The 16,186-nt window shown below is 52.7% G+C and overlaps 1 protein-coding gene across 3 annotated transcripts; it reads left to right on the top strand.

Annotated features, from left to right (window-relative positions):
* Positions 4,662-13,564, top strand: SHROOM1 (shroom family member 1). 3 transcript variants are annotated; one of them, XM_018050401.1, is made up of 9 exons: positions 4,662-4,756; positions 5,206-5,363; positions 8,961-9,953; positions 10,049-10,104; positions 10,332-10,541; positions 10,772-11,341; positions 11,430-11,571; positions 11,679-11,951; positions 12,047-13,564. In XM_018050401.1, the coding sequence occupies exons 3-9, from the start codon at positions 9,003-9,005 to the stop codon at positions 12,374-12,376; spliced, it is 2,532 nt and encodes an 843-aa protein (XP_017905890.1). In that variant the 5' UTR covers positions 4,662-4,756; positions 5,206-5,363; positions 8,961-9,002; the 3' UTR covers positions 12,377-13,564. The 3 variants fall into 3 exon arrangements, with proteins under 3 accessions (XP_017905890.1, XP_017905891.1, XP_017905889.1); XM_018050402.1 differs by lacking the exon at positions 4,662-4,756 and adding an exon at positions 4,787-4,829; XM_018050400.1 differs by lacking the exons at positions 4,662-4,756; positions 5,206-5,363 and having other exon boundaries at positions 8,225-9,953.

Genomic DNA, 16,186 nt, shown 5'->3' on the forward strand with positions numbered 1-16,186 from the left:
CAAAAATCTGCCAACTAAACTCTGTGTGTGTGTGTGTGTGTGTGTGTGTGTGTGTGTGTGTGTGTGTGTGTGCGTGCTGTCACATTCACTCCTGGAAGGGTCCCCAAAACTCATGCACCATGATGGATGCCAGATATACACACCCTCAGGTTTCAGAACAAAGTCTCCTCCATGTGAGTACCTGACCAGACACATCAGTTAAGATCAGCAAGAGTTTCCTGATAAATGTTAAGGACATGCATTATCTACTTCCAGAGCTAATGACTAGAATCCATTCTATGTGCACATGGCATGCTGTGACCCGATCCTGTACCCAGGCTTCCATGTAAAGCCTGAGGCCCAAAGCTCTAGGGTTGGAACATCCTCTCATTGAAAATGCTTGTCAGATGACTCCTGATGACGCCAGAGACTTGGCGGACTTCGCTCAATTAGAAGGTACTTTTAGGAGAGGGGCCTTTGTAGACCATTTCACCCCTTTATTAGGACCTGAACACAGGGCCACTTCTGGACCTGAGCCTGCTTTTGCCCTCCCTAGGGATGCTATTGAGGGTCTGGTTCAGAGTCTTGAGTTAATTTCTATTCTTGGGGACCAAAATGACATGTAAGAGACATTTTTTCATCTAGATCCTGGGAGGCCAGCAAAGCAAAGTGGAAAAGCTCATGTGACTACCACTTACCTGTCTTGGGTCCATTGGAGTTGGTAGAAGAGGAAAGAGGCCTGTATCCAGCTACCTCCTTTTCTCTCTTGGCCAGGGATGTGTGGGTAATGATGAGTGCAGATGAGGAGGATGGAATGGGCCCAGGTCTGGGGTTTGTAAACCAGGCTAGAGGAGTTAACAAAAGCTGAGTTATTATGGCCAAAGCAAACAGAGGCTGAGGAGTCACACAGCATCTGTAGGGAAAAGGTGATATACGTGTACTCAATAGGAATGTGACAGACCAGCATTCTTTCCCAGGAACTGCTGATCTGAAAGGAAACTTTGACTCAATCGCTGGGACAACCAGTCCGTACCCAGCCTCGCCCAAAGGCCTTCCTGCCAGACACCCTCATATGGGGGCGGGTGGCGGGGGGGACTCCATTCTCCCTGAATTTTTCTTTTGGCTGACTTCCTATAAAGCCCTATCTTTGACAAGTGTGGTGAATTCAGTGCATAATTAAAAAGCAAACAAACTTGCTCTAAGGGAACACTTACAATTTAAGTAGACACGTGTAAAAACAGTGACTCATGCTTTGTTGGGCTTCCAGAAATAGACAACATAATTCATTGAAGGATTTCTGGCCTTTAGTGAATTTGAACCAATATATGATGGTCTCTGAATTATTAAAATAGCTCTGTAGTTGCTATCTACAAGAATGAAACTTTTTTTTTTTACCTTAACCATGGGTTATAAATTCACTCCCACCACAAACAAAGTCAGAAGACACAAACTTGGGAAAATATTTGCCACACATAAAAAAAAAAAAAAAGTAAATTACCTTGATATATAAAGAGATCTTATAAGTCAGTAAGAAAAAGACCAATAATCCAATAGAAACATGGGCAAGGAAAATTGACAGATCACAGAAGTGAATACGAGTGGCCTTAAAATGTACAAAATGATATGCAATTTTATATATAAAAAAGCATTTTCACCTTTCAGGTTTCAGAGATCAAAAGTCTGATAATGTACTATGTTAATGAGGATGTGGGAAAATGGGCACTCATTAACGGGGATGAAAATTGGTACAAACCCCTTTGTAAGAAATTTGAGAAGATTAACCAAATTTGAAATTTTACATATCCTGTTATAGTTATCTATTACCGTTTAACAGAGTATCCCTAAACTTAGTGGCTTACCCATTTACAATTATTTTGCTTGGGTAACTGAGGAAGGGCTAGGTTGGGTGGTTCTTGGCTAACTCACACGGTGTCAGATGTACTCTCCCAGGCCTGGAAAAGTACTGAGATACCAAGGGGCACAAGCATGTCTTTCTATGTAGTAGAAAAACATAATAAATATGTGTCCATCTTCTCCATGGCCCCTGCTCCCTAACCACTGCCACTAAGGGAGACTCCAAGTTGGTTGCAGTTTCTTCCCCTTCTTCCCCTCTAAGACTTTTTGGGTTTTTGCATTAAAGAGATGCCCTCCAGTCAAAGATCATGAGGGACACACCTCTAGTTGAAAAAATGGAGTGTATTAGTTGTTACAGTGAGGGGAACTCTGAAGCATCTTGGTAAGAGGGCATCAGAAAGGACTTAGAGGATTTAGTGATTTTGGAGAGAGTTAAAGAAGTAGGACGTTTCTCAGTGTTTGATGCTTCAGGAAGCAAGAGTAACTCTATGATTGGGTACCTTAAAATCTTATTAGAAAGGGGAATGACTAAAGAAAAGCCAAAGCCACAGTTGGCAAGGAAGCAGCAGTCACACATATTATCCAGGACAGAAAGACGTTTGGTCATTTTTTTGACTTGGACTATATTCATGGTTTGTCTGTGTTCAGATATGATTACAGAATGGTCTTGTTTTTATCTTGACCCATCATGGTTACAGAGGGTCTTGTCTGATGTTGATGTCCTATGAAATTGTTTATGTGCAACAGAACTCCATGCCCTTGTCTGTGACTGTCAGATCAACTCCTATAACACCAAGGTCTAGCTGATAGTCCCAGGCCAACTTCCAGATGTCAGGGGCTGCTTTCTCTTTCGCAGAAGAGAAGAAGAGGCAAGCAAAGAAGTGAGTGGATGGGATTTCTTTCAGGGAATTTAGGCAGAGAGTTTCTATAGTCTATGCAAGAGAAATAAGGGGGAGGAGAAGAGGATTATCAAGAATGACTGTGGATGCTGTGTCCACTTCATAGTTGTCAAGAAATATACTTTCTTAAAAAATATATAAATTAACAACTTCCCTGATGGCCCAGTGGTTAAGCCTCCATGCTCTCAATCCAGAGGGCCTGGGTTCAATCCCTGCTTAGGGAACTAGAGCTCACATGCTGCAGCTATTAATAAAAAGATCCTGCATGTCACAATGAAGATCAAAGGTCACAACTAAGACTTGGTGCAGCCAAATAAATAAAAATAAATTAAATATATAAATATATATATATACACATATACATGTATTTTAAAATATATAGACTGTAGCCCTCCAGGCTCCTCTGTCCATGGGATTTCTCAGGCAAGAATACTGGAGTGGGTTGCCATTTCCTCCTCCAGAGGATCTTCCTGACCCAGGGATCAAACCCATGTCACCTGCATCTCCTGCATTACAGGCAGATTCTTTACTGTCATATAGAAATTAAAATCTTGAACATTTTTGAACTGACTTTTGGTTGCTGGGTTTTGTTTCCTCTATTGTGATACTGCTCTGAGACCAACCATGTGGATCAGAGTTGGTGTTAAAAGGGCAGGTGTTCAAAACCAAGAAGTTCTGAGCCATTGTCTGAGTCCAGAGCTCCAGGTCCTGCTGATGCCTGGACCAGGATAGCATTTGAAGAAAAATCAGTGCCACGAATGTCCCAATCAGAAGCCAGGCTCAGGTGCCTGCTGCCTCCATCCCCTAGAAGACCCAAGCAGACCAAGTCCCCCAGGCTCTTATTCCCCCTAGAAAGTGGTAGCCTTGACCCCTGGTCTGAGTTCTGGCTTCTGGTTATTATCACCAACAAACCCTGTCAGTCAAGAATGCCAAGATAAGGGGATATGGTCTTTGCCCCCCAGGCATGCTGATTCTGTGGTACAGTGAGGGAAGCCACAACAATAACAGAAAGACCAAGCACTGACTGGGTTCAGCAAAAAGGCCCCCAGCCCCTTCCAGGGATGGAGCCTTTCTTGAGAGCTAGTATTCATAGGATACAGGTTTGAAAAGTGGGGGTTAGGGAAGGCTGAGGACAGAGCAGTGACCAGTGTACAATGGCTGATGAAGTCAGATCATTCTTTGGAGCCTTGAGATCCCCGAAGGTGAAAAGAGCCAGATTCTATGGCTGGAGTAAACCCTATCCAGGCCACAAGGGACATGCATAGTCCAGCACCTTAAAATGCTGAGCACCACTGAGAAGACCCAGAGTGAATACACAAGTCAGCAGCGCCCCAGCTTCCCTTCTCCCTTTTCAGGTGGCCAGCGGAGGGCCCAGACTATGCGAGATATGACAGAAATGAAAAGGGGCAAAGAGGGGAGAAAAAGAGCCCATAGTGGGAATCAGAGAGCTGCAAGAGTTCTGGAAATGGAAGTTCTGGAGGGAGAGTTGGTCAAGGGAGGATGCATTAGCATCCGCACTGTACTCAGAGCTGGACAGGGACAGTGGCGGGTCTGTTTACTTAGCCAAACTGGAATGAAGTTGCCTTCTGGAGCTCTTTGGACCTGGCCTGGGCTTCCCCACTGATGGGGTGGTTTGAATCCGTGGGACTCCGGCCGAGCGTTCTTGGCCTGTAGTGTAGTGAGAACACTACAGGCCGTGAGAACACACCAGGTGGAGGCGGGGGCGAGCGCCCTGGGAGCCCTACCCCTACTTTCTCGCTTGTCCAGCCGGAGCAAGAGGCCTGTGCCCGGCGGGGTAACGAGCGTCCAACCCCGACCCGGGTCTAAGCCTACAAGCGGACACTAGGAAGGGGCGGTCGGCTGCCTGGGCAGCGCGGCCGCTCCGCGCTCCCGCCCCCGGGAGTCGGATTTGGCGCCTCCCCCGCGGCGGCGGGAGCCTGGAGGTGGGGTCGGGAGCCAGAGCCCGGGGCTCTGATGTCACCGCGCGGCCGCAGTCCAGGAGCGCGGCTCGGGTTGGAGCTCAGGTACGCGGCGAGGCCAGGGGCTAGGCGGTGGAATCGCTGTTTCCCGGGGCGGTAGGGCGAGCCCCGCGGCTAGGTGCGGATGGGAGTGGCTGAGCCGCTGCGGAGCAGCCCGCGCGTCGTTGGTCTGGAGGTGTTGGGCTCCACACCACGTCTGGTCTGCGCGAGTCGGGTCGGGCTCCTGCGCCCTTGTCCCGCCTCCGGCAGAGGGGTGGTGGGCGCAGAACCGGTAGCGGCGGGAGCTGCTGGGGGAGCACGCTGGGGGCTGGCGAACACGCAGTGGGGTCTCACCGCACCCCCTAGCCACTCCCCGACCCCCGGCTCATGACCTTCGGCAACGGAGCCGCTAGGGACCCAGCCCCGCCCCCCACCACCCCCCTCTCCCGCGTCCAGGACCGCGTGGTCCCCTGCGCGCGTTTTGAGCCCTCCTTCCCCTACGGTGAATCCAACAGGAAAGGCCGAGAAATGCGCCGGCCGGGGGCCATCCACTCTGCCAGTGTCCGGGAGGCGTCGCTCTCCTGCTGCACCGCGTGACTTTGTCGCCCCCTGTGGCCACCAGGCCTGTGCTTCTTGCCTCCCTGCCGAACCTCAACTCAGCGTGAAGCCTCAGGTATGTAGTCCGACCTCGACCGCCGCCTCCTTTCCCCATGTGCCTCAGCATCCCTCGTTTCCTGCCCTTGGCTCGGAGCTAAAGCCTGTGGAGACTCTACGGGTGGGCGGCAGCAGTGGAGAGCAGATGCTTCGCAGGGTGCGTTGTGGGGCGGACAGGCTTGGAGCATGCGGAGCCATAGGGGGCTGGGAGAGCCATGGAACTTCCCCCTAATGCCTGCTCTTCCAGACTGTGTCTGGAGAGCTGGGATTCAAGACAGGCCCAGGACCCAGAAACTCAGTCTGGGTGACATGGAGGCAACACCCTACAGTGAGCCTACCACTGAGGAAGACCAACCCAGATATGATTTAATTCCTGATCCTTATTGATCATTTGAGGTTGTCTGTCTTTCTGGTCACTTTACCTGGATCTGTTTCTGTTGCCTTTGTGTGACTTTAGTCACTGGAAGCAATCTTCATCGGTTTCCAAAGAACCTCTAACTAAAAACCTGGGTCTGTCTGCTTGCCTGGTCCAACCTCTCTGCTGAGGTCCAGACCCACATCTCAACCTACCCAACTGTTCACCAGACTTGCCACAAACACTGCAAAGTCCACAGGCCCCAGACCAGGCCTGGAACCCTTGGCCAGTCCGCATCTCAGCTTCCTCATTCCTGACACCGGTACCTCCACCTCCTCAGCTCCTGGCTCTGAACATTGAAGTCATCCTTGTCTCCTTTTTCTCTCTTGCTCTTTGATTCAGGTGATGTTTATTGCAAATGATGCCAATACCATATGACCCTAATTAATCTAGCGGTTTTCCAGCAGGGATTCCATGCTGCTCCCCCTGGGCTGATGGGGCTTGAGAAAGCTTTAGTTCTGACTTATATTCAGTGCAGGCATTGGCTCTGCAGCCCAGCCCACAGCTGACCATTAGTGCTGATGCTAGGGCTTCTGGGGTGTGGCCACTCCCAGCCACAGAGGCTGGTTGGAGTGCAAGAGGCTCCCTGCAGCCAGACAAAAACTCTCTTCTCTTTGGGCTGAGGCCCCAAAACACACCAAAGGAGCTGGACTTTCCTACCCTATCTTGCATGGGTATCGGGTGCTCAGGTTACCACTGAAAAAGTATTCTCAACACAAGTTAAGGTCAATAAGAAAATATATAGACATTTTTATTTTCCATTTGAGCTGTTTTTATTGGGTGAACTCAGAACCCTTTGTCATTCAGTAACTCACAAATAAAAATTTTCAAGGCCTTTTTTAAGGAGGCATCTTTGTATTTGAACAGTTACCCATGCCTATAGATGCAGTGAAAGTCAACATGGGTAGGCCTGAGTGGCATGAGCCAGGATAAACAGTGCTCCCAAGTTGGGCTCAGAAGGATAACAGAAGAGGGGGCCAGTGTCTGGGTGGCTGGAGGGGTTCCCTAGAGGAGGTCAGTCTTCCCAGGGGCTGCTACTCAGAGTAGCTTCTTTTCTTTCTGAAATACAGAGTATAAACTACTTTGCAAAAGTGGTCCCCAAGGCTGAGTGTGAGGACCAGCCTTCAGGGCTGGCTTTAGTAAGCACAGTGATGCCTCCAGGTGGGTGATGTCAAGATGTTCTGGTACCAGATCAGCTGAGAGCCCCTCCTGGGAATGTTGAAGTACTGCTTCTCCCTTTAAGGAAACACCATGTCCTCCCACTACTAACCTCTCTACCTGCCCTAGCCAGCAATCTGTAGAACCTGGGCTCTCAGGGAATGGGGTAGAGGATGATCCTGAGCTCCAAAATGTGTCTAGGAGGCTCACCAAAGTCTCTTTTTTCAGTTTCCACCCAGCTATGGGCCACCCTCCTCTGCAGTCCCAACCAAGCAGCTCAGGGAAGGCAAACCTGCTTTCTCCCCACTATTCACACACACACACAAAATTCCCTATAGCCCACACTGAACCCTTAGTTCCCAAGACTCAAAGCTACTTTCACCCCTGATCCAGGTACACTCCCCCAGCTCCTCCCCTTGACCCCCCTCCTGGCACTGGGAAGGTATTGATTTCTGGCCATTCCTGTTCCAAGCTATGCTTGCCTGCTCTTTTGGTTCTTAGTAACCTGAAGGCAATGGCACCCCACTCCAGTATTCTTGCCTGGAAAATCCCATGGATGGAGGATTCTGGTAGGCTGTAGTCCATGGGGTTGCTAAGAGTCGGAGACGACTGAGCGACTTCACTTTCACTTTTCACTTTCCTGCATTGGAGAAGGAAATGGCACCCCGCTCCAGTGTTCTTGCCTGGAGAATCCCAGGGATGGGGGAGTCTGGTGGGCTGCCGTCTATGGGGTCGCACAGAGTCAGACACGATTGAAGTGACTTAGCAGTAGCAGTAACCTGGGTAACCTGGTCAGTGTCCATGAGTGGCAACTGTCTCACCCATTCTGTCCCCTTCTTCAAAGAGACTAATAGGGAGAGAAGAGTAGGTGGAAGCAAAGAAGCCCTCAACCTTCTCCACCAAAGCCACCCACCCCCCATCTAGTTCCTGCAATTCTGCTCCTTTCCTTGTCGTTCAACAAATACTTCACATCAACTACATGCCAGACATTGAGGGTACAGAGATGAGTCAGTGCAGGGCCTGTCCTCAGGAAGTTCATGGGTGGGAATGGGGAGAAGGAATCACAGGCAAACCAACAATCACCATGCAGGGTGTTGAGTGCTGTGATGGGGAAGCTAGGACGCTAGAGGGATCCCAAAGGGCCAGGAAACCTCTAAGCTGAGCCCTATAGGAGGAGCAAGAGTGGCACAAAGACGGGGTGAGCCTGTCACTCCTAGACAAAAGGCAGAGTCTCCCAAGCAGGGAACATATTATCCTGGGATCTGACAGTAATTTGAAGGGGGTAGGGGGCAGATTGTTTCCCACAGAGGAGTCTGAGCTTTGTTGGGGGGACTGGGGGTAAACTGGCTTTCAGCAGAGTTTGCTTCTAGGAAATTGATTCTGGCTTCAGTAAGCTTGGAGGCAAGCCCAGATTCCAGGCAGGGCTCTGCCTGTTACTAGCTGTGTGCCTTTGGGCAAATCATTCCCTGGTTCAGAACCTCACTGTCCTCATCTGTAAAACGCAGGCAACAGTTGTGAGGTTCAAGATAAATATTTATTCAGAGCACCTGGAACATAACTGGCCCAGAGGAAGGCTGTGAAGCTGCCCCTGCCACCTGACCTGGGTCTTTCCTCCCCTCCTTTCTTGGCTCCCCTCTGATCTCAGATCGTTGTTGACATTGTTTATGAGGAAAAGATCACCCGGAGAAGTTAACAAAGCAGCCAGGAAGCGGCCAGGGTGGGACAGGGTTGGGGAGGGAAGGAGCATGGGTACGTTCTCAGCGCTCCAGGAGGTGCCAGGCTAGAGGCTGGGCCAGAAGAGCCCCAGTAGAGAATGGACTAGGCGCCACTTCCTTCCCCTGAGCTAAGGCCCTCAACCTCCAGAGGTGCTCCCCTGGTGTTCCTGCCTTTGCCATCCCAGACGAGGGAGGTGCCGGATGTTAGGGCCATGGGTCCCGTGGCCAGGGAGGCGATGTGTAAGCACGTCGGTGTTGGAGGGACCAGCAGGCTGCCCTAACCCATACCCGGAGCGCCTCACCTCCCACGCCGCCTATGCTTTTCCAGGCCTCACAGAGCTGGCCAGCCTCCGCCCTCGTCCGAGCAGCCATGGAGGCCCTGGGTCCCGGAGGTGGCCGTACCTCCCCGGCCTCGTCCACTCGTAGCCTGGACTCGCGGCGGTTGTCCGCGCCCACCGACTCGGCCTACAGCTCTCTCTCCGCCGCCTCAGGAGGTCCTGAGCCGCCTGAAACTCCTGAGCCGTCGCCTTCGCCGGGGACCCAGCAACTTCCCTACCTGGACTGGGACTACGTGCGCGTGGTGTGGGGCGGCCCGGCCCCCGCCGCCAGGCTTCGCACTTCCCCGCAGCCCCGGCCCGCGGCCGCCGCACGCAGTGGGCCTCGTGCCCCCGAAAAGGGGACCCCGGGACCGCTCAGCCGCCAGACCACCCCGCTGCTGTACGCGCTGGCGGCCGAGGCTGAGGCCGCGGCGCGGGCAGCCGAGCCGCCCAGCCCGCCCGCTTCGCGGGCCGCCTACCGCCAGCGGCTGCAGGGCGCTCAGCGGCGAGTGCTCCGGGAGACGTCCTTCCAGCGCAAGGAGCTCCGCATGAGCCTGCCCTCCCGCCTGCGGCCCGCGGCCCCCGCGCGGCCCTCTGCCGAGCACCCGCGCTCCGCCTCGCTCAGCCACCCGGGCGGGGAACTAGAGCCGGCGCACTCAGGGGCTCCCACCCAGCAGCGGAAGTGGTGCTTCTCAGAGCCAGGGAAACTGGATCGCCTGGGTAGGGGCGCTGGGTTGGCGAGGCAATGCTCCGGAGAGGCCTGCTCCAGCTCTGGCTTCATTGGGCCGGAGCCTCGGGAAAGGCAGCAGAGAACACTGGCTGAGTTTGAAGGTCACCAGATCAGATGGCTGCCTGCGACCCAGCCCCCAAGCATAGAGGACCCAAAACCCCGGTCCTTGAAGCTTGGCAGTGCCTACAGGCCCGCCGCCAGTCGGAGTCGGAGTGCTTCCAGGGAAGTCTTGGCCCCCTGGGGAAGTCCAGAAGGTGTCATGCCCATTGCCCAGGTATGGAAGATAGGGAGGGGCTGCCACCCTGGGGTGGAGGAACCTAGAGGACTGAAAACTTGAGCAACATTTCACCCAACTGCTTGCCTTTCCAGGCTGTTCCCCAAGGAGCAGAAACCCCTAGACCACCGTTGCAGAACAAACTTAACAGGTGAGAGACATGGACCACTATGGGAACTGAAAGTTGGGGGAGGCAGTTTTCATGGCTCTTGCTCAAGAAAGAAGGCCTCCAACCACCCTCTGTTTGAGCCTTATGTCTCAAGGCAGAGTGCAAACCACACCCCCTAATCCCACTCCCAACACCCCACTGTGTCTCTGGTGCAGAACCAGAATCTTCCTTCCTGGTCACTGTGGTCAGTGTGGGGTCCTTGCCTCCAGGTTCCTGAATCAGAAGGAAGATTCAGAAGTGTGTCTTGCAGAGGGACCCCACAGCAGTCCCTCTGACTGTGAGCAGAGGGGCTCAGAGAACTGTGTTGTGTCTGTTCGGCTCCCATCCCTTCCTGATGATGAAGTTTTCCTGGAAGAAGCCCCCCTGGTCAGAGCAAGATCACCTGCAGACTCCCAGACTCCCCTGGGGCTCCCAACCTGGTGAGTTCCCTCAGACTTTCAAGCAGAGTGAGATACACCTTTCCTACACACATCTATAAAATGCTGGGGAAAAAAAAAAAATGCTGGAGAGGCAGGGAACTCTCTCTTGACCGAAGGCTGGGGGGGCGCAGGGGGGGGTGGGTTGGGAGGGGGGAGTCGTTGCAGGGGGAGAGGAGAGGGGGGCCCCTTGGCCAGAGCTTTTTCTGATTTAGTGTCTCTTCCACTTTCAGTGTCCATGTCTCTGACCAGGACTACGGAGCTGGCTTGAGTCAAAGGACTGACCAAGCTATAATCCCCACAGAGCAGCCCCTCCATGAGAACCCAGAAACTGCAGGGGTGGATGAGTGTTGGCAGGGGTTAAACAGCTCTGTGAATGTTTCCAGGCCTACATGCTGTAGACCCACTGAGGCTGCAAATGGTGACCTCCTTACATTTGACCCCACTGGACTGCTGACCACTGTTCCCCCCACAGCTGCAGAGACTGACCTGAAACCTTTCCCAGGTGATACCCTGGGACCTCCAGATAATGATACCCCAGGGCCCCCTGACCACAGTGCCCTGGCTTGGGGCCCTGGGGAGCCTGGTCCTCAGTCAACATGGGCCAGTCCACGCCTCGAGGAGCTGGTTCAGGAGCTGGCCAGATTGGATCCCTCTCAGAGTGACACTTTTACTTCCTATCCCAGCCCAGAGCCATCCCTGGGCCTGCTAGATGGACTGATTCCTTTAGCTGAGGTCTGGGCTGCAATGAGACCAGCCTGTAGGGAGGCTGGAGAGGAGGCTGCTGGTAATTCTGAGCCAGGGTGAGTGAGGGGCATCAGGGACTCAGAGGACTTTAAGCCCCTGATCTCTGGGGCAGGACAACCCAAGGAGCTCTGGTTTTGTCCCCAGGTCCTATCTACTTAACTCCACCCGGCACCTGCCAACTTCTCAGGAGGGGACAAGGCCTGAAAACCTTACCACCCACGTTGTGCCTGACCAACCATGTGACCAGGGTGCATTAAAGCCAAATAACAGCATCCAAGCCAAGAAAGTGAGTGTGGAAGGGGCCATTGGTGGCTGATGGGGCTAGAACCCAGAGTCTGGTCTGAGGAGTCAGGGGCCTGGCTCCAGACTTAAGTGCCTATGCACTCCTGGCAGGCAGAGCTGGCAGACCTCCTCCAAAAGATGCTAAGGGACCTTCAGGCCGAGCAGAAGCAGCTGCAGGGAGCGGCCCAGGCTTGGGCCAGGCGCGGAGCTGCTCTGGAGGCCGCTGTCGGCCAGGCCTGTGCACCCCACGAGCTGGAGCGGTTCAGCCGGTTCATGGCCGACCTAGAGCGCGTGCTTGGCCTCCTGCTGTTGCTGGGCAGTCGCCTGGCCCGCGTGCACCGCGCCCTGGCCCGGGCGGGTGCAGACAGCGACCCTGAAGAGCAGGTACTGGTTCGGGCTGAGGAGGGCGGGGAGACGGGAAGGGCGGTGAGGGGCCTGCATCGGGCCTGGCTCACAGCGCCCTCGCCCTACATCTCCAGGCCTCTCTGCTGCAGCGACTGGGGCTCCTGCAGCGGCAGGAGAAAGATGCTAAGGAGCTGAAGCAGCACGTGGCGCGGCGGGAGCGAGCCCTACGCGAGCTGCTGGCGCGCGCACTGCCCGCAGAGGAGCTGAGCGCCTACCGCACCCTGTTGGCCGGCAAGGCCGCCGTCCTGGCCCAGCAGCGTAGCTTGGACGAGCGGGTCCGCCTTATTCAGGACCAACTGGACGCAGTCAGGAACGACCTCGGCCGTCCCTCGCCTCCCAGGCCGGCTTTCCCCTCAGGGACCCATCCTCCGGATAAACCGCCCTTCCCTCCTCCCCTCATCTAGTTACAGGCGGTGAGGGTGGGGAGCATTGCCCTTGCCTCTCACTCACATGATTCCGGATGACGCTGGTTTATTCGGTGCTTTTCCCTTGGGGTGGGGAAGACCCAGGCCCGGCTTTGCCAGGGTACTTCTTCCAAGTGTTCTCATGTGGCCTTTCCCAAGTCTTGTGGATTGTCTGGTGGTTAACTGAGAAATTTAAAATCTGCAGTATTCTCTCCTGTGATTGAGAAAGAGTTCCGGTAAGGCTTGGTTAGAAGGAGATGAGACAAGTCAGAGAAGCACTTCAATTTAAGATTCAAAATGGCCATTTCTTTTCCCTCTCAATAAAAACATTGATGAGAAGTAATACCCGGAGTCTGGCTTGGAGGCAGGGTCTTGTTTGCAAATTTCAGACACCTCCCTGACTAGAGCAGATTAGCCATTTGTCAGAGGACATCAGTCAGGTCTGGGGATTGCTAGGAAGACTGAAGAAACAGGCTTGAAAACAAGAGGGGCCAGGCAGATGCTGTCACCAGTAGTCCCTAACTCTTCTGGTGACTGCATTTTTACCACAAAACCTGATTGGCTGAGGTTAGGTCCCTTTTGCTGGTTTTTACCCAAGCCCCTAACCTCAGTGGTATAGTGGAAGTGGGTAGGGCTGCCTCCCTTCAAGATTCAAGGCACAGGGAGCTTCCCCAAATGGAAAATGGATTCAGATGCTTTGCCTAAAAACCCTGATGAGTGTCAAATACACTTGGACATTTGGGGAAATTCATTCTGAGGCCCAAAAAGAACTGTCTTCCTCGTCTAGTTGTGTTATCGAAACTGAATTTGTCTACCTCTCCTTTGTAAGAACCTATGGGGTCAACCAGGCTTGAAGAGGGCAGTTGGGAGGATGGGAGCTGAATGGGGATGAGTCATGGGGCATCTGGAGACCTATTATGCTGGGTGGCTTATGTCCTGGAGATGCCCATTTGGGGTTGGGCTGGAGCTGAGAGTTGGGGGTTAAGGGCTAGAGTGAAATGAAACAAATGACACACACACCCTCTGTATCATCCCTGTGTACAGAGAATCAATGTTCTCCAATATACATGTGAAAATCTGCCTTAGTATTTGGAGCTGCAAAGGCTGGGGACCAGAGCATTGTTCATGCAAATACTGAGTGTATTTTTGTAAGCCGGGCACCTTAATAATAATGGTATCTAAAGCCAACTGACCTCTAAGTGAGAAATCTCTGCTTCTGAGCTCATTTTCGGATGCATATTGTCACTAAGTGCAACTGGTTGGGAATTTTAAATGGTCGTATTCATACTAAAAGCATTAGTTATAACAGTCGCGCTATTGAGGACAGAACAATGCTCACATTGTGCCTTTTTATAAAAAACATAAGGGGCTCCTGCTGAGGCGTTTGCGGGTTCTAACATTCTGCTCTACTTCTCCCCTTTGAACGCTGTGGGCGGGGCCTCCGCTCCAAGGTCCTCTGCCCCGTGGGGCACCTTGCTGCCAGATGCCTTCTGGAGGGATCTACTTATTTCTCCCTTTTGCCCTGTACAGTGCTCATTGCTTTCTCCTATTGTGATATTCTTCCCACTCCAGAAATCTTACCTGAAAAATCCTATGGACAGAGGAGCTTGGCGGCTACAGTCCATGGGCTCGCAGAGTGGACGCGACTCAGCGTACATTGTGATATTCTTAGAAATACATTCAACCTCGTCCATTTAGGCCAGTGGAAATTGTGTATTTCAGACAAAACACTCCCAGCCCTGAATGGGCATGGGAAGCAGCGTCTGCCCTTGTCCGGTTAAACTGCACTTTGGTTCTTGGCTGGTTTTGGCCATGGGGAAATATGAGGCTGCTGTACTTGTCTCTACCAGATCGAAAGCGCCCACCAAAGTGGGGCACCAACTGAGTAGGTCCTTCCATTTGTCTCCTTCTCCTTCCTGCCCCAGTTTATCTTTCTTCCACACCCCGTTGTTCTTTCAGAGGACAAGAACGATCTCAGCATAGGTGTTGGATATTGGCACCACAGGCTAAGACTTGGGAGTGGAGGGAGGCAGTGAATACGAGAAGCCGGGTGAATTCCACGCTCCTGGACGCTGCCAGCAGATGGCGCTGTTTTTTCTATAACCCTTCACCACCTCTCCAGCTACCAGGCCTTCCGGGCTCCCCCAGGGACGGCTGCCTTGTCCTGAGCAGTGTACTTGTTGGGCCTGAAGGAGGGGGCTAGAGGGGGCTAAGCCTTTGCTTCTGTTGGAAAGAAATTCTAGCCAGCTGGCTGTGGGAAGGTTGGCTCGCTTTCCTTTGCCACCTCCTTCGACATTTGTTGGTTAATGAGGAGTGGGGAGGGGAAAGCAGGGGGTGGGGGTCGGGGGTTGATCTTGAGGATCAATATCCAAAAGAGCCTTACTTAGTTTCCCACGGTGGAAAAGAGGGTTCCTTGGGTCTCTGCTGGGGTTTCTATCCGCACCTCCCCAAGCTTTTGCGCCCCAACCTGCTGGGCCCACCACCCCCAGCCTGGCGGCCTGAGGCGCCGCGCCCCACACAGCTTAGTGGAGTACCCTTGTTGCTGGGCAACAGGCAGCAGGAGGCCTCCTCTCCCACTTGCCTCATCCCGCCCCCGCGGTTCCTCCTAATATGGATTTAATTAGTATACTTTTTACCTTCTGACTGTAAATTGGAAACTGAGTAGGGAAGCAATGTTCCGCGGTGCCCTAAACCGGCGCTCAATCTGGCTGGAACAGTCTGCTCCACACACCACCTACCTCTGCAAGCGGCTGGAGTGAACCTCAGAAACCCTCAGGGAACAAACTACCTCGCTGTTCAGTCACGAGTAATTCAGAAGTTTTCAGACGACACTTAGGTCAAATGCGGTTGAGGACCACCGCAGAGAGAAGAGATAAAGGGGGATGTGGGGGGCGGGACGCGGGCAAAGGCTGTAAATCAATCCTCCCAACGAACCCATAACGTTACTTTCACTGCCTAGCTGCAGTTTAGAAAATCACCATGGGTGTTTACCTGCTGTCTTTGAAATTGAAGTCAGCGCTAAGTTCTCACTAGGAGAACTTTTTTCCCCCTTCTGGAGGAGAGGTCCAGAGATCTCTCTCTCTCAATCACTCCCTCCCCACCTCTCTTCCTCCCACTTCCTCTCTCACTATCTGGTCCTTCTTTCCACTTCCCTGCAGTAGTATCTGAGGCCACCTCTGCTCCACAGGTTCAAGTCCAGAGGTGGGGCAGTTCTGTGAAGCCAGCCATAGAGGTTCAAGGCAACAAGCTACCTGGAGAGTGACAGTCTACTTATTAAACCATTTTAAAAGGTCAGATAATTTCTTCCAGGATAAGGCAAAGAAAAGGGGAAGAATATAGGTCCTGAGTAGGCCCAGCCTTAAAGCCATGTGTGCAGAGGGGTGCTTTCAATCCAAAAGGCTGAATGACTGCTTGTTTAGGACTGGAAGGTGAGGCTGGGGATTCTAGAGGTATGTGCTATAAGAAAGGCATTGTGGAGACTTCCCTGATGGTCCAGTAATTAAGAATCTTGCCTGCCAACAAAGGGGACATTAGTTCAATCCCTGTGAGGGAAGATTCCACACACCTCAGAGCAATTAAGCCCCTGTGCCACAACTACTGAGCCCACATGAGCCCAGAGCCTGTGCTTTGTAGCAAGAGAAGCCATTGCAATGAGAAGCTCGAGCACTGCAACTAGAGAATAGTCTCCACTCATCCCAACTAGAGAAAGCCCACTTACAGCAATGAAGACCCAGCAAGCCAAAAATAAATTAAAAAAAAAAAAAAAGAATCCACCTGCCAATGCAGGAGACAAGAGCTAGATCCCTGACC

This window comes from Capra hircus, chromosome 7 (genome assembly GCF_001704415.2).
Source record: "Capra hircus breed San Clemente chromosome 7, ASM170441v1, whole genome shotgun sequence".
NCBI classification, from domain to species: domain Eukaryota; kingdom Metazoa; phylum Chordata; class Mammalia; order Artiodactyla; family Bovidae; genus Capra; species Capra hircus.

Coding starts and splice junctions, on each gene's coding strand:
- SHROOM1 (XM_018050400.1), top strand. CDS start 8,949: ATGCTTTTCCAGGCCTCACAGAGCTGGCCAGCCTCCGCCCTCGTCCGA. Junction 9,954..10,048: donor GTGTCATGCCCATTGCCCAG/GTATGGAAGATA, acceptor TTGCCTTTCCAG/GCTGTTCCCCAAGGAGCAGA. Junction 11,952..12,046: donor ACAGCGACCCTGAAGAGCAG/GTACTGGTTCGG, acceptor CTACATCTCCAG/GCCTCTCTGCTGCAGCGACT.